This window comes from Phymastichus coffea, unplaced genomic scaffold (assembly GCF_024137745.1).
Source record: "Phymastichus coffea isolate CEN01 unplaced genomic scaffold, Cenicafe_Pcof_1.1 PCOF00127, whole genome shotgun sequence".
NCBI classification, from domain to species: Eukaryota; Metazoa; Arthropoda; class Insecta; order Hymenoptera; family Eulophidae; genus Phymastichus; species Phymastichus coffea.
The window spans coordinates 88,345-105,235 of NW_026706938.1; the positions used below are offsets into that span (position 1 = coordinate 88,345).

General features: G+C 38.8%; 1 protein-coding gene across 3 annotated transcripts in view; it reads left to right on the forward strand.

The window, feature by feature from the left end:
* Window positions 1-16,742, forward strand: part of LOC131671496 (cAMP-specific 3',5'-cyclic phosphodiesterase-like) — a 48,725-nt gene extending 31,983 nt beyond the window's left edge. For all 3 annotated transcript variants that reach the window (XM_058947964.1, XM_058947965.1, XM_058947967.1), the window contains 10 exons: window positions 1,628-1,729; window positions 2,842-2,906; window positions 3,460-3,572; window positions 6,730-6,823; window positions 9,342-9,565; window positions 9,986-10,249; window positions 11,344-11,443; window positions 11,765-12,042; window positions 12,110-12,487; window positions 12,558-16,742. In XM_058947964.1, coding sequence (XP_058803947.1) covers window positions 1,628-1,729; window positions 2,842-2,906; window positions 3,460-3,572; window positions 6,730-6,823; window positions 9,342-9,565; window positions 9,986-10,249; window positions 11,344-11,443; window positions 11,765-12,042; window positions 12,110-12,487; window positions 12,558-12,668 — 1,729 coding nt within the window. In that variant the 3' untranslated portion in view covers window positions 12,669-16,742. The remainder of the gene's footprint in view (window positions 1-1,627; window positions 1,730-2,841; window positions 2,907-3,459; window positions 3,573-6,729; window positions 6,824-9,341; window positions 9,566-9,985; window positions 10,250-11,343; window positions 11,444-11,764; window positions 12,043-12,109; window positions 12,488-12,557) is intronic.
* The last annotated feature ends 149 nt before the right edge of the window (window positions 16,743-16,891 follow it).

The window sequence follows — 16,891 nt, forward strand, 5'->3', positions numbered from 1 at the left end:
TAACTTAAGACTCGATATTTCATCCTTTAAATTTAGGCCAATCAATCCATTTTCCAAGTAATTCATTGCATTTTCATCATACAATGAATGCTTTCCCAAGCTTGCAAACATCAAGCTTGAGAAATACTCTTGGAATCTTTGCAATTTATCAAGTTTATTGAAAACTTTTTTCCCTGGATATGAGTAAATGCACTTATTACAAAATATCCAAGCTTCGAACTCGTTCATGTAATCTCGAGCTTTGTTGCTTCACCCAAATACTAGCTGAAAATAATCGTTCCTGAAATTATCTGTAAAACTAGAAAAATTTATACGAGTCCTTGATTTTCCTATAAAATTACCTAATATCCTTCTTGCGCGTACCAGGGTACCAATTTTTCGGCGACGTACTTTGCGTTTTACGACATGAAAACTTTTTAGTTATTATTGAAAATACACATTGTAGTGTATTTGTAGTGCATTGTTGTGTACATTTTTCAGAACCAACCATCTACGTTTTTTCAGTGGTATCTTTTATGAAAGCCATTTGGTCGATTAACAAAAATGAACATTTTACATCGGAAAACAAAGCAGTTTTTAAGAGTAACGAAATCATCAAGTATATTATATCGAAAGGGGATACAATTCTGTGAATATATTTTGTTTTTATGAATACCCTGTGAAGGATATTTTATAATAAATGAAATGTATTTCCGTAAATGTTCAAGGACGGATCCTCTAAGTAATTATCGATATAATCATTCATTCATTTGTTTATATTTTTTAAGAGAAGAAGTTAAATATGTAAATTTAATTTTTTCATGAAAGAGCGATGAACTTCAAAAATATACTAATGAAGTGAAATAAAAATGATTTTATTTTATCGTGTGGCATCAATAAATAAGAAAATAATAAGAATAAAAAATAACTAATATTTGATCGTCTTAAACCGTAAACTGTTTGCAATTTATTAGATTAATAAAGAATGATATCGTAGTTATTGCAACTATGCACCTTACAACATAGACAAAATGAAACATATGATAGTTGTTAACAAAATGTAAGAAATCATTTGATACTCGTAATTTAATGTATTCCATTAGTTGTGTAAAACATTAGCACTATCATCAAGACACATATTTTAAAGTACTCGGAACATGACAAACATTGAACTGGAAAACTGGATTTAAAAGTTTTGAACTAAAGGTTGCTCGGGAAAAGAGTTTAATCAGAGAGTGTTAATGTCCTAAAACTTCTAAATCCGGTAAATTCGATGGCAAACATGCTTAGCATACATTTGCATAGCAGCTAGAAAATTGCAGCACGATTAACGTGCATTCGTGTATATTGAATTCTAGAAAAACAATAATGCAATTGCGGCGTAGGCATTTATAGATCATAATAATATGTGATCGATAGTGTAACGTGATACGAAATGGAGAAGCCAGCATACACGAAATTTATACCTGCATGTACGAGCGTTCAAACTCCCCCATTGTAACCCTTAGAGCGTAAACCCCAGCAGCCATTCACGACTTATTAAATTAACACGAAAGCAAATTACACGCAGCCTCATTAGATGCCACGCAAATAGCACTAATGATCGTCAAAGATCAAAGTCGATTAAAAAAGCATCTTTTAATTACAGTCACGGTGAGGACCTCATTGTTACGCCCTTCGCACAAATACTTGCGTCACTACGTTCGGTTAGAAACAACTTCCTGTCTCTCACCAATGTACCAACGAACAAGTAAGTGTTTTGACATTACTAATTATATATTTCACACCAACGTTTCCAACTGCCATAGTAACTACCATTTTGAATTGTAACTAATATTTTTCCTACATTTCCAATGTAACTAAACTTTATCGGAAAAGAATTGAATTATCGATTTCTCTTGTTTTTTCTTGGATAAAAAAATCTGACGTATACTTGCTCCAAATAAAAATTCTGCTGTATATGAGAGTAACATTTTTTAAATCGTAAAACACTGCACGTAGTTCAATATATTTTCTGGCTATCAAACTTGAATTTCTTCGTGAAACTTGCGGCAGCGGGAGGGTTTTTGAATTCAAAAACTTTTATCTCGCTAAATAAAAGAGCTAAATCGTGGAAACTTGGTGTAGATTCTCGCTAAAGACTTCCTTCAAGTTTACTGAAGCTTTGCAAAAATATTCTTTGTTCGACGTTTCTTTGTTTCTTCTAATTTTATTACTTTTAGGCATTAGTACGAAGTAACGTCTAAATAATGATTTGATTCGGACTTCAAGTAATTTATCTCGTTAAATTCCAAACTTTTTTCAATTTAACAATGCATTCATAATGATATTTCTATATTGTACTAGTGAGTATATACGAGAAAAAGTAATTTCAGCTCAGCTTTATTGGTGCGAGTCCAAGTTGAATATTAATCACGCTTTGACAAATAGTACAGTTAACTCTAGTTTGGATATAACGAGAAATCGAATTGTCCAAAAGGAGGCACGTAAGTGGCGTGGGAAGATTGGCTTTATGGAAGCCAATAACTCATAAGGTATCTTCCCAGCTTCTTGATCGAAAATTGCATTACTTTCTCGCTCCATTTGCACGATTATTTACGAGAAATTTACATAGAATCTAATATGGTTCCAAGTTTTTTTATGATATTCAATAATCGAATGAAATCTATGCATAATAAAATGATAAAAATACTGATTCCAATAATAAGTTGTGTTTGTCATTGATCAGTATTACTTAACAAAAAATATTCATATCTACTTTGGATGTTCGATTTCTTAATTATTATTTCATAGAATATAAAAATATTATCTTCATATTAATTTTTCAATCTTATATTGACATTTTTCTTTCAATTGTCTAAGATTTCGAAGGAGTAGCGGCGCTCAAGGCAGCACTACGCCACAGCCACGGATCTTTGCCCCTGGAGGTAAAAAATAATACCATTATGTTTCCATAACTTTGAATAAAATGTTTTCCTCGTGAACTTTTCATAAAACTCGGGCACTTTTTCCTTTGAGAATAGAATTAACAAAGCTTGAATATCATCTTTCTTTTCGTCTACATAAATATTTTTAACGTATTACAGTTGCATAAAGTATATAAAAACCGTACTTCTTACCAATACGAATAAATATGTTTTATTCTAAAAATACGTCTTTTTCTATTAGGTGCGTCACTGACTGGTAATGGAATTGAATATTATTGCCTCTTATTACTACAATCGTAAAGTGCGTAATAAGTATGCTCAATCTACGAGATAGGTTTACTGCTTTTCTATAGCTATAGTTTTCTTTTTTCAAGTAGTAATATACAATAGATGCAAAACTAAATCCTATTGGTCGATATTGAAGTATAAAAAAAATAACTAAAGGGTGCAAACGCACTGATTCCGACAGACAGGTTTTAATTTGCGACGGCAATAGCTGACGTTATCTGCAAAGAGAAAAGCAGTGATTTAATATCTTGTCTGATGCTTGCAGAGGAGCCCTACATGAAACTCGCTGTTGAGACTGTGGAGGAACTTGATTGGTGTTTAGATCAGTTGGAAACTATTCAAACTCATCGATCCGTGTCCGACATGGCATCATTGAAGGTAAATAGCTTTTGTATCATTCATACTACGAATATCCCTAATGTTTTGTTCAATAATTCAATCATCTTGACAATAGCTCGATATTATTCCAATACAATTGTATTTCATTATTACAATGAACACATGAATTCGATCTTCGTAGATTCTATTGTTCTATTTATTTTGATCTGTCGTCAAAGCTTATAACATACGTGTATATACGCTTTGATTGATAAAAGCTTTATAATTACAAAGTTCTAATTGACAATTAAAAGTTAAGAGTTTATTTGAAATTCCCAGAGGCAATTGAGATACACTCGTCAGTATTATCCTAATTATGAAATGTAGAGGGTGTCGTTGAACGCGGACACGTAAATTCGCCTAACAATTCGATGCGCTAATTAATAATGCCAGTGGTACAATGTATAAATTTAGCCGAGTTGGAAATTATTCTGAGTAATGAGCTGTATTAAGTGAAGAATCTAATCGATATTTTTATGGGTCGATTAAAGCATTAAAAGTGGAAATAAAAATAAGGTCAGTACTATTGAGAAAACAGGTAATTGAATGTTATTATGGAGAGTACGACGTTGCAACAGCCAGTTTGATAAAAAGGTCGGAGACAAAAAGTGTTTGAGCTAATTCCAGTTTTTTGCGTAAGTGACGAGCGTCGTTGCTCTCGAGGAATGTCCGAAGAGGGTTGCGCGCGATATGTTTTTACGATGCGGAACGTACCGACGCGCGAGTTTAATCTTGAAGAAAGTCAGATAGTGAAAAGCGCTACGACGTAGCTGACTGTTGGACTCCATTCTTTCCATCTACTAGTAACAGTTAAAGACTCTGGCGCCTTTGTCCCGTTTCAGGGACAGCTTTAATTTTCACTCGACTCCTGCAAACTGCACGTACTTATTTATCGGATTAATTCCATCTCGACCCGTGCTCTCACTGTGCCAGTCGCCTCGACGGAAGCTAATCGGATCCCCTCTTCTTTAACGGCTTCATTCCGGACTATCATGAATATTTGCTCAAATAGCTTCGGCTTCGCGTTTTCTATATCTATGTATGAAAGGTGCACGCTACGCGTTGTACCACGCTTTCCAACTTTTCATTGTCCACGCGCAAGCGACAATTTTCACGATTCTTCTTATATTAAACAACTTTCAAATTCAGCGCGGCATATTGTTTCTTATGCATTTCTAGATATTTTTTTCATTTCGTATTGGACTTTGATCTTTTATTTCTCAGCTACCCCGACGAGGTGCTACATTCTTAGAATAAAATGATAGAGGCACACAAATAAAGCTCTGCAGTGTTGACCTATTTTCTTGCTTTTTCATTCTAAACATTTTTAATTTTCTTTTCTTTTGGAATGTCATATTTTGCGCACAGTGAAAATTGCGAATATTCTCAATAGTTACGTATATCGTTCGAGAAGAATGACACGAGAACCGCCGAGCTGGGTGAGAGTGCAACACAATAGCCAACTTGCTCCATAGATAGCGCTTATACTCGTGTAGGGACGTGGTGCACAGTTGCACACGCGCGATATACGCTGGACACCTTAGCCCTGTATTCCGAGGGACTCTGTCGGGTCAAATCTCGTTTTTACTCTCTCTCTCTCTCTCTCTCTCTCTCTCTCTTGCGTTCGCTGAGTTTCTTTTCTCCCTCGTGGCTACACCTACGGCGCTAAAGGAGAAGCTTTTGCCTTGTTCGACGTCGCATTGCTAAATTCTCGTTTTTCGGGCCCCACTCTACGCAATCAGCATTTTTCGCGAAAAATTCTATCTCCATTCTCCATTCCTTTCTTCAGCTTGCCATTCTCTCAACTTTATTATTCTTGCTGCGAGTACCGTCGTGGAACAAATACATTTTGACTTCCGGGTTGTTTTTACCCCCTTTCAGGTAACTTACTTTATTTTCCGTCTACTTATTTTTTCTTTAATGCGGGCGTTGCGCTACAAAATACTTTCCTACTTTTCGCGTCGAGTCAATTATTATTCGTAGGAATAAATGTGAAGCGAGTGTGAAATAAGAACCGAAGCTCATTCTCTTCGTTACAATACTAACAACTGTACGGCATATATCTTTGGCAGCACTATGTGAACACAATATAATTCAGAAATTGGCTTAAACTTATATAACTTATACACACAGTTTGTTATTCGTTTGGTTTTCTGTCTAATTTCTATGTCGATTATTCTCCACTTAATTCGCAGTATAATAAGAGCGATTTTTCACTCTTCTTTAATTGAGTAATTAACTCGAACAGCTAATAGAAAATCAATAGCAAAAAAATTCCATGCCGATATCTACTATAGCTATGTAGACAATACTCTCTACGAGTGAGCGTTACGGTGCTCTTACACGGGAGCAGAAAGCAGCCGATTCGAGTGGACAAAAAGAGAAAGTTTGTCCGCTAGCGGACAGACGCTCTTTGCTGCGTCCCTAGCCGGCGTCTTGCGTGGTGCATCCCTCTTCCCCCTCTCCTCTTATTTGTAGCGTCCCTTTCTATTAGTCTAAACATGCTATAATTATAATTTTGTTATATATTATAAATTAATATTGTCGAGAATTAGTACATTACGATACAAGTGCGGGAAAATAGATTCTTGTCTTGTGTGGCGTTTATGGCCGAGCGAAGCGAGGGTTCAACGCACATTTTTTGCCGAGCGTGCGGGAAAAACGCACTTTCTGCGGAAAATAAGCACGGAGTGTCGAAAAATTATAATTATAGCATGTTTAGAATAATAGAAAGGGACGCTATAAATAAGAGGAGAGGGGGAAGAGAGATGCACCACGCAGACGCCGGCTAGGGACGCAGCGGACAAAACTTTCTCTTTTTGTCTGCTCGAATCGGCTATCCGCTGCCGCTCTGTCTGCTTTCCGCTCTCATGTAAGAGCACCCTTACAGAGCCAGAAACTTTTCTGTCACTGACAACAACCATTTCGAATGTATTTTGATTAATTTAACTGTATCATCTCTAAATTACTCTGAGTCAAAATAAAAAATCGTGAATTGCTTTAACCTTTAGTTGTAACTGTTATTTTTATCGTTGTTCTATGATTGGTAAATTTGTATTATTGATACTCTATTAAAATTAATGAACTAGTATGATCGTTACGTTAAACAAAACGTAAGTTTTCTTACTAAATTGTAATGAAATTTAATTTTTTGCAGTTCAAAAGAATGCTGAACAAAGAATTGTCGCACTTCTCTGAATCTTCGAAGTCTGGAAATCAAATTTCCGAATATTTGTGCAACACTTTCCTCGGTAAGTAAAATTGTTTACTTTGTTTCGCTAAGACGCGATTGGCACCTTAATTTTTCTTTCAAGGCTGTGCTTAAATATCATTACTATTCAAACACTTGAATGAGTCCATCGTTCGCATGATTGCACGTTGGCGAACAAAGCTGATTTAGAATTTAACGTACCGTTCCGTGCTCACCAGCCGAGTCACAACGAATGAAAATCAGTGCAAGTCAGACAGCATTTCAGACGAAAAATATCAAGCGCTAAAAGCTCCAAGCAAAATAACAGGTCAGCGGTAGCTAAACGTGAATATTAAGGGAACGAGTGCGTGCCGTGGCTTGGTGCCGACACGACAGCGGCTTAATGGAAAGCTTAATGCGACGTGAAACTGAGGGAGTGCGGGCAGTTAAGTCGACGTGTCTACTACTAACAGCCATATTTAAATCAAGCGTAAAATAAAATATCGAAATACATTGTATTCTGAACAACGAAGACTTTCGTGTCTGTCGGCAATGTAAAATGGCTATCTGGCTCCGGGCCTTCGATTCCATGCGCATAGAACGATTTGCTCGCACGGCGGCCGAGAGGCTGAACCCGCAAGTGATTAAAAACGTTGTCAAACGCATTTTTTCGGTCAACTATGCAATTTCGTCGCGACAGCCAATTTGATTTGAACGCGCGCGCGACCTGTCTCGTCGTAAAATACCATTTTTTTCCTCTCTGCTCGTTCGAACGCACGCGCTCAGCTTGCAGTGGAGGCTCTTGGCTCGCTGCCGTGGGCATTGATATAGCACGTGTCACATCGATAGCTAACGCAAAAGAACGACAGTTTATTATAACCTGCAACTTCGTTACTTTCTAAGTTTTTAACCGACTCGGAAAATCAATTACCCACACTCGTAGTTTAAAAGCTTTTACTGTACCTGCGTAGGAAATCAAAGCTTACGAGAGAATTTAATTTCGAGTTTTTAATTAAAAGCTTTCGCCGACACTATTCCATCCACCTACTGTTCTATTTTTTTTCTTTAATATCGGCCTTGTCCGAGTGTTAGAGTATTGTATTTTTTAATTTGAAGGTGCATTACCTGATGAAGCACAATTGTTTCGAAATAAAACTTGAACAGTTGACCTTTGAAAGTTAGGTGACCAAAATTGCAGGTTTCTTCGAAGGGCGATACGCTATTTGCAAAGCGTAATTTCAGATAGCATCCAATTTCTGAGGGTGTTTAAACTTACGCGATAACTTAATTACGGTTCAGTACATTAATCAAGTTCACCTCAGCCCTTCCGTATATTCGTCCCGTATGTCCCAGCAGCTTTCTAAAATTACGGAATTTAATTAATCTCTCAAACTGTGAAAGTGCGAACCGTACCTACGCTGCCTATCAAGCGAATAGCGTGATATTATAATTAACGACTTGATGCGACAGAGAAAATATGCGAAGCATATATCGGAAAGAGTAACGGACTAAAAAGTTAAAGGGTACGTACGACAGGTTGACAAGCAAGTTTGACAAATGACAGGCGGAAAATGGCTAAAAGAGAAATTTTGAAGTGTCTTCGGGTAAAGGTGCGAGGTGAGCGCATTTTTAGAAAGAACTGCATCAGCGGCCGAGAGAACAAATAGGACGAGATCGCAGAATGTTAATTCGGGGAATTCGCATGAACCGGAGGCGCGCGTTCTCTAGAGAGAAGTCCCATCCGAACTCTCGACGAGCCTTCCGTAACGTCGGGCGGCACCAGACTCCCCGAAGAATCAACTTGCTCTTTGCGATAGCGACCAAGCGTTGCCTGCACACGCAATGCTCACCACGTCGGCTAGAACACCGGCTGTATTTATATAGAGAGCAGCAGCTATGTAGCACGTAATTTACGCCAGTTAGATACGTCTGTTACTGATTCTTCAAAGACTGTTGCTAGCGTTGCTACTGCTGCACAGACCAAAATCCACCTCTCCGTCAAGTTTACGAGTTGGAAAATTGAAGTGGAATTACGGGGGCTGCAACGTTATTGTCAACCTGCTACGTATTTCAAGGCGTCAAACGACATTTCCGAGGCTCTGCTCATTTCTTTTTGCCCTTTCTCAGAATTTTAACCACTCGAACTTTTAATTATTCCACTTTGCAATTCGGTATTGATCCAAGCTACTTACTTTACAACGCGTTCAATTAAAAATAACTTACAAAGCAATATCAGAGTTTTATGAAATAACTTGAAAAATAAAAAATAAAAACCAATCCTTTCAGCAGAGGAAAAATATATCCTTTGATTTTTTTCGGTAAAAACTGTGGCAACTTTAAAGGTTGGGAAAAAATATTTGCAGTAAACTGACTAATTCAATCTATTAAATTTGCGTTATGGGTCAGCGTTTTCAGGTCAATTTTATTTTCTATCGAAGGGGTAATGGTATGAACAAAATAGTATGAACAAAGTATTTTTCAAGACCCGCACAAAATGTTCAATTGAGTAAAGTAGCGGCAAAGCTCCGCTGGTTGACGAATGGGTGGAACGGAGTATTGACATTCGGATGATGTTGCAGACAAACAGCAAGAGCTGGATTTGCCGTCGCTGCGGATCGACGAGCAAGTGCCGGGTAGCATGGACGCTCGGGTAGCAAAGAAGAAGGATCGAGTGCAGAGGGGACCAGCCGCGATGTCGCACATAAGTGGTGTGAAGCGGCCGCTCACCCACACCAACAGCTTCACCGGCGAGCGCGTGCCCCTCTACGGCGTGGAGACACCCCACGAGGAGGAACTCGGCAAGGTATATCAAATCCTCGATCTCACTCTTGTGCATCTATCTATATCTGGCCATTGCTTCTCCATCAATCTCCATTCAACCCCCGGAGCGAGCTGCTCTCTGATCTCACTGTTTCCAGTCACGAAAGTTCCCGTTCCATTCCAACCTAACTGTTATATGAGATAAGCCCAAGCTTTATCAAATAACTCTATCAATTTTCGATTGTCGCCGAATTCGGTCACTATTCTTGGTCCGAAGCGCAACAATAATAGACAACGTGTTAGTCGCTTCTATTAGCTCAGCGTCCCTTTATTCCTGCAATACCTTTAAATCCGTTTTCCCAATCGATACTTACTCCCCACGTTCAACTCTGAAGAAACGCAACTATTGAATCATTAAACTCGCGCTCGAGCTATCGATTTATCTGGCTTCTGTTGTTTTCAGTTGCTGAGCGAAATCGACAAATGGGGCATTGACATCTTCAGGATAGGCGAACTTAGCAATAACAGGCCGCTGACCTGCGTCGCCTACACGGCCTTCCAGAGCAGGAATCTGCTCAAGCTCATCATGATACCACCGAAAACTTTCGTCACCTTCATGATGACACTCGAGGATCACTACGTCAAGGATAATCCGTTCCACAACAGCCTCCACGCAGCCGATGTTACTCAGTCCACCCATACCTTGCTCAATACTCCTGCTCTCGAGGTAGGTGCTCGCTTACTTAGGTATCTCCTACCCCTATTTGCTACTCATTCGCCGCACCTATACATGACCACCTCTAGATATAGAAAATCGCTAGGATGTTGCTCCAATAATAGTTCCTGATTATATACATTTATAAAATGCTGTAAAAATCATGAACGTAAAAGAACTTCAATCTACACTGACTTCGTCATAAGTTACTCACGCTGCTGTATTTATCTTGCAACGTCACTTGCTTTTCCTCGTCGATGTGCACCCGTACGGTTTCTTGACAGTTAATTACGAAAGTAACTTGAGCATACAGAATCTTATTTAACTACTGCAAATACTTAGTCAATATAAGTGTAGTGTATCACGAAACATTTTGCTTTCCCTTATAAAAAGCTTCATTTTTACAAAGTGGAAACATGAATTTTGAATCTTCAACATAATTATGATAAAATATATCCCATTGAATACACAATTTAACTGATATATCGCAAGACAGTTATAGCTTCAGGCAAAATAGTTCGCCCACTGCATATTGAGATGAGGAAGAAGCGAAATACCTTAGAATAGTTCAGTAAACTCCTAAGGGCACTTGTGCGTGGTACACTGATAACATTGAATTATTTAGAGTGATATCGTTTACAGAGATACCATAAATTGTTCATCTTCGTTTGAATTGATTAAGGAACACGTGCTTACATAACGTCTCAAATACCAATCAACACAATCATTTGTAAGCTTCTGTTTATGTAGTTTTGTGTTCGATTAGGTTAGACGTTTTATAGTAGGATTTGACTTAACATTTATAAATGCGTCAAAACAAGTTGCAAATTTTCTTTTCTAAAATAACACATCGTTAGTTCGTAAGCACTGCATAATAAACGATAACACCTGTAGGATATTTATTTTCATATATAACTTTGAAATAAAGACTTTTTAGCTCGCAATATATAAGCAATTTGCCATAACAACTGTTGAACGTTATCGTGCTTTTTCAAAATTAAAGAAAAACTATCTTTTAGCTAGTATTTGTAAAAAATTTATTGAAATGTTCTACGAGCCATCATTTTCTATGTCACAATATTAATTAATTATTTTCCATTGTTTAGTCTGTGTTTACGCCGTTAGAGATAACAGCTGCTCTATTCGCCGCCACCATTCATGATGTCGATCATCCTGGTCTCACTAATCAGTTTCTCATTAACTCAAGTAAGTATGCGTATCTCAATGAGAAATAGTACATTATCTACCCAGGCAGCAAAGTAGATAAAGGACACTGCGTTATGCATTTGACGCAGTGTGTATTTGCCATCTTTTCTCACATACCTCCGCAAAGAAATAATCATGCGACCTTAGCAGGCGACACAAAACCGCATGGCTGTCTAAAAGTAAAGCGCCTCGCGTAGACGATAAAGCAAGATAAAGCGCAACCGACTGCTCGCAGGCTGTTCATGCAGTTCTGTGATCCCTGATGGGAGCAGAATCTAGCGCTCATGAAAATTGAATATTGATGCGAGTTTGCTTCTACAGGTTCAGAATTAGCTTTGATGTACAACGACGAATCCGTGCTGGAGAATCATCATTTGGCAGTCGCGTTCAAACTGCTCCAAAATGAAGGTTGCGACATCCTCGTGAACTGCACGAAAAAGCAGCGCCAAACCCTTCGGAAGATGGTGATCGACATGGTTTTGTCGACCGATATGTCGAAGCACATGTCTCTTCTGGCTGACCTGAAAACCATGGTGGAGACGAAGAAGGTCGCTGGCTCTGGCGTACTATTACTCGACAACTACACTGACCGAATCCAGGTAAATTGAGCAAGGTAGATGTGACAAAGGTGATAGGACAGATAGCAATAAAGGACGGTTGATTCAGGTACTGGAGAATCTGGTGCATTGCGCGGACTTGTCAAACCCAACGAAGCCGTTGCCGCTGTATCGGCGCTGGGTGGACCTGCTGATGGAGGAGTTCTTCCAGCAGGGCGACAAGGAACGCGAGCAGAACATGGACATAAGCCCTATGTGCGACCGGCACAACGCGACGATCGAGAAGTCGCAGGTGGGCTTCATCGACTACATCGTGCACCCGCTCTGGGAGACCTGGGCAGATCTCGTGCATCCCGACGCCCAGGAGATACTGGACACCCTTGAGGAGAACCGCGACTGGTACCAGTCGATGATACCGCCCTCGCCGCCTCCAGATATCTCGGCCCACTCGGCCGACCAACAGTTAGACGAGCGGATACACTACCAGGTGAGAAGCGCTAGCTCTATCTCCGAAGCTTGGCGGTACAAGTGCAATGACCTCAGTAATCCGTTTGTAGGAGACGCTGGAGGAGGACGACGAGTGCGGCACTCCGGAGAAGGCCCGTAGCATGTCGGCCGACCAGGGCAACAGCGACTCCGAGGACGTACCGGGCGATGCTGGAATGTGACGGAGACTCGCTGGCTTCTGCAAAAAGCTCGTCGAGAAAGTACAGCAGACTTGGTGGCGCGTGCGCCAGTGATATTTAATGATCGCTGCGAGCGTCGATTCAAAGGCCGCCGCCTTCGGCTCACCTCGCAAATGCCCCCGCTTCCGTTCAGCTCCGTGCACCTCGGTCATCCTCGTATATTTGATCCGAGTCACCATATACCCTTTAACGTATACAGACAGATATGGCCCCGAACACACCCGTCACACACATAAGCAGAACGATGATTGATCGCGACGAGGCGAGAACGAAGACGGACAGCACCGTCATATCTCAACCCGTCAATCCCATCCAAGACTGAGCCTATGGAGAAGCCGATTTGGTCGACTGACGTTTATGTCAACCTACACTACTTCACACGCACACACGAGTACACGAGAAACGCGCAAACTGTCTTATGAGTGCGCGTGAATACGCACGAGGACGAGCTTAAAATTAAACCTTATAAACAACAAAAAAAAAGAAGAAAAATTTTTAAAAATGAACAAAGCGAGAAGCGCATAGACGAAGCCAAATGATCGTTTTTTTTTTGTTCGTTGGTACGAGCGAGTATTCGGCTGGACCGAAGCTGTTAAGATGAATTAATATAGAGCGCGTGACGTTTCGTTAGAACGTTACATCATCGTATTTTAATTGGACAATTACGTGGAGAATTGCGGCGCGCGCGCGCGAAAAAGACAAGGCAAACCGAGTGATATCCGTCTTGCGCTTAGAAAAAGCCCCATTGATAAGGCAGTTCTGTGTTGTCCGTCGCGAGGCTTGTGCAACGAGGTCGAAAGAGAAAGCCAGCCAACGAGAGATCAAGTTCGTATATTGGTGTACACGTGAAGGCTCCTCGATAGGGCTCGCGTCGCTCGTTGTGAACGCTCGTTGTGAACGCTCGGGAATCGATAGCAAGATGCCAAACGCATAAAGTAAGTAAGCAAGCAAGCAAGCACTGAGCGTTACCGAGATGCCGAGCCGGAGAGAACGAGCGGGAAATGGGAACGTGCGTGCCGATAATAAGCAGAAGAGCCAAGCTGCGGTGATCGTGTACAAAAATTAAGCGGCAGGATCGAAGCGAAATTTTTAGCATAATAAGTAGTGAGGTCGCGCACCCCGAGTCACGAGCATTCAACAAGCCATAGTCACAGAGGGAACGAGAGTGAGAGAGAATTCGCTTGGGACAGCGCTTACGTTTCTTCCAAAAGTCTCTTATTATATAGTCAGGGGTTACGTACACACCTACTTTCTGTCGACATATCACAAAATATCGTTTATAAATACGGAATAGCGTCCAGTATCGAGAAAAGAGATTATTATTCATAGATTGAATCTTCAGCGACTTGTCGGTATATCGAAGCGTCCAAAATGTTTTATCCGCTTGATGTGGAACGAGTTTAAGCAACTTTTTAGACGATAAGTTAAAATACATAGAGAATATATCAGATTAGCTGTCGGGGTGCCGACGTGGAAGCAGGAAGCGTTTTTACTCGACAGACAGCTTAAATATACATTGCGTTTGGTTCAATTGCGTCTTCTAAATGGAACTGCTTGGGAAACAGAGTCGTTGCAAGAAAAGATCTTTTAAATTTCCAATTCTGCAAAGCATCAAAACATCGACTGCATAAATAAGCTACTTACGCAATGAAAATTTATCGCAATCGTGTAAGGGCGTTTTTAAGGGTTTTACTCGATGATAGCCAAGCAAACAGCTCTGTCGCCCAACAAATTGGTAGCAACAAGTTTCTCGAAAGTATATAATTAAATTAAGTGAAAACTTACAGTCTGGATTGCTCATACTATGGTGCTCGAGATATATATATATAATTTGGTGGGTCGCCCGCGGCGATCCAACCGAGGTTACGACAGAATTCAACTTGTACGTCAGCGTACGAGTTTAAGTAAGGATATACATGATGATAAAATGTTATAGGCTCGCGCACAGATTGCGATTCGTCTGTTGTTTCTTTTCCTCTTTTGTTAGACTATATATTTTTATTAACCCTTACTTTCTCTCATCGAAACGGCAAGTAATTAATTTTAATATATAACTGCATAAAAGCTGGCCTTTCAGGTTTGTATTAAAATTAATTCATAAGTAAAGTGGCAACAATCTTTATACATATACATAAAAACACAGCACCGGCGAATGATGTACAGTGTCGTAGACAAGTGCGAATCTCGCGGTTATAGTCGTTTTTTAAGAAAACAAACACAAGAATTTCGACAAAAAGTAAGAATCAAAGGTAATGCGCAGATAGAACAATCCTTTCTCTCACATTGCACGTTGGCGGTCATGAAAATTCCATTAGTCCACTTTTCGTGTGAAGATAATGCAAGAGTGATTACGGTGAACCAACCTTTATTACTGGTATGTAATAGCAGCAAGTCCTTGGCAAGAGTCGGATGCAATATGCCGCAACAACTACAAACATTCTTAAACTTTTATACAGCTTCCCTGTCTAATATTTCGCCAGTCTTAGTGCACAATCAGGCCTTTATATCTTTTTATAAAAATCATTTAAATATTATTTCTTTTTATAGCTCAAGTATTAAATGACCATAATGCTTTTTAAATCAATTTTATCAGCAGAAATTGGAAGTTGATAGTTTTTTCTATCATTGAATAACAATTTTAGTGGAAACTACTTGACGTCATGCGTATACCATATCGTGTGTTTTACTGTTGTGACAGTCTCAATGACTATTAAACAATTGAAAGTATACGCTTCAAACTCTGATACCAATTGCTTCATTATTAGACTTGAAGCAAATACTTTACTTGAATAATTTTGAAAAGTACAAAAAGGTTAAATTTAAATTGAAATTCACAAGATATTACGAAACATTTCATTCGATTCTTGCGTACAGAGGGATATAGGATGATTCACATACCTTTCTTTGCTTGCATCAAAATTGCTGATAAAAAATGTCTATGCATTTATCGGATTTCCTCGTCGGAACAAGAGAATGATGAAACACCCTATCGGTTTCAACCATTATCACCATAACTGTACCGTCAACTGAGAGGAGCTTGTGAATCAACCACAAATTTGTGAATCAAGCACAAACAAAGTCGCGCATGACATACGAACAAAAACTAATGCATTCATTGTTGTTCGACTTATCTGGTACATACAAGTCGACGCAGTAATGCGAAAAATATAAAAAAAACATGAAGCGCAAACAAGAAAAATCTGTAATAGTAAATCGTGCATAGATTACCTAAAGAAAACTCCGACGTAATTGCAATAGTTTATGAAAAAAAAAGAAATACAAGTAATTATTGATGTGTGTGTCATAGACATTGAACCTAGCAATTGTCTGGTGCTGGTCACCAAGGTTTGGTTAATAATTTTAGATTTTAAGTCCTCAGAGCTAAGCCTATAGTTTCGTTTCCTTACTTTTTTCTTTATATATTTATTTTCTCTTTTGAGTGTGTTATTTTCTTTTGTACAAGCCGTACATTTACGTGAAAACAGTAATTGCAAAGGATAAAAACATTGTTTACCAATACATGAATATATATATATATATATATATAACTGGTATTTTTATTTATTTCTTCGAGGCTTGTACCCCGTTGTCTTCGCTTATTATTTGCAAATCCAGATTGAACTATCAAAGACGAGCCTGATTAAAATTTAACAACTTACTACTAATTGAATATTAACTTGTCATCACGATGAAAATCCAAAATTAAGAGTGACATACTTCTTTAAATCTGTGTGATGAACAAAATTACAACACAAACAATCGTTTTCAACAAATGAATAACAACAATATCGTTTATCGTAAACACTTATTCTGAGCGCTATCACTGTGGTCTTTTTTATTGTTTATTACTTACGCATCGAGTCTGCTGTAAACGTGGTTTATAAAGCAAAAGAGATAAGAAAACAAAGCAGCAACAACTGCAACTTCAAATAATCCATAACCCTTACTGAAAAAACAGATGCAGCGTGTTTAATTGCTGGACAGTTAAATGAACATGTATTAATATCATGTAACCCTTGTACGAATATATGTGTAATAAAACATATTTATTGTCTGAAAATGTTCTTGCTTTTTTACATATTTTCGCTATATTTATCACTATAGCAAAAGATAATTACCTTATTTCTCATTGCAGTATGTGTACAGACGATTATTTTAATCACTCTGCAAAATCATAAAGAATAACTAATTTCAAAGTCCGAGCT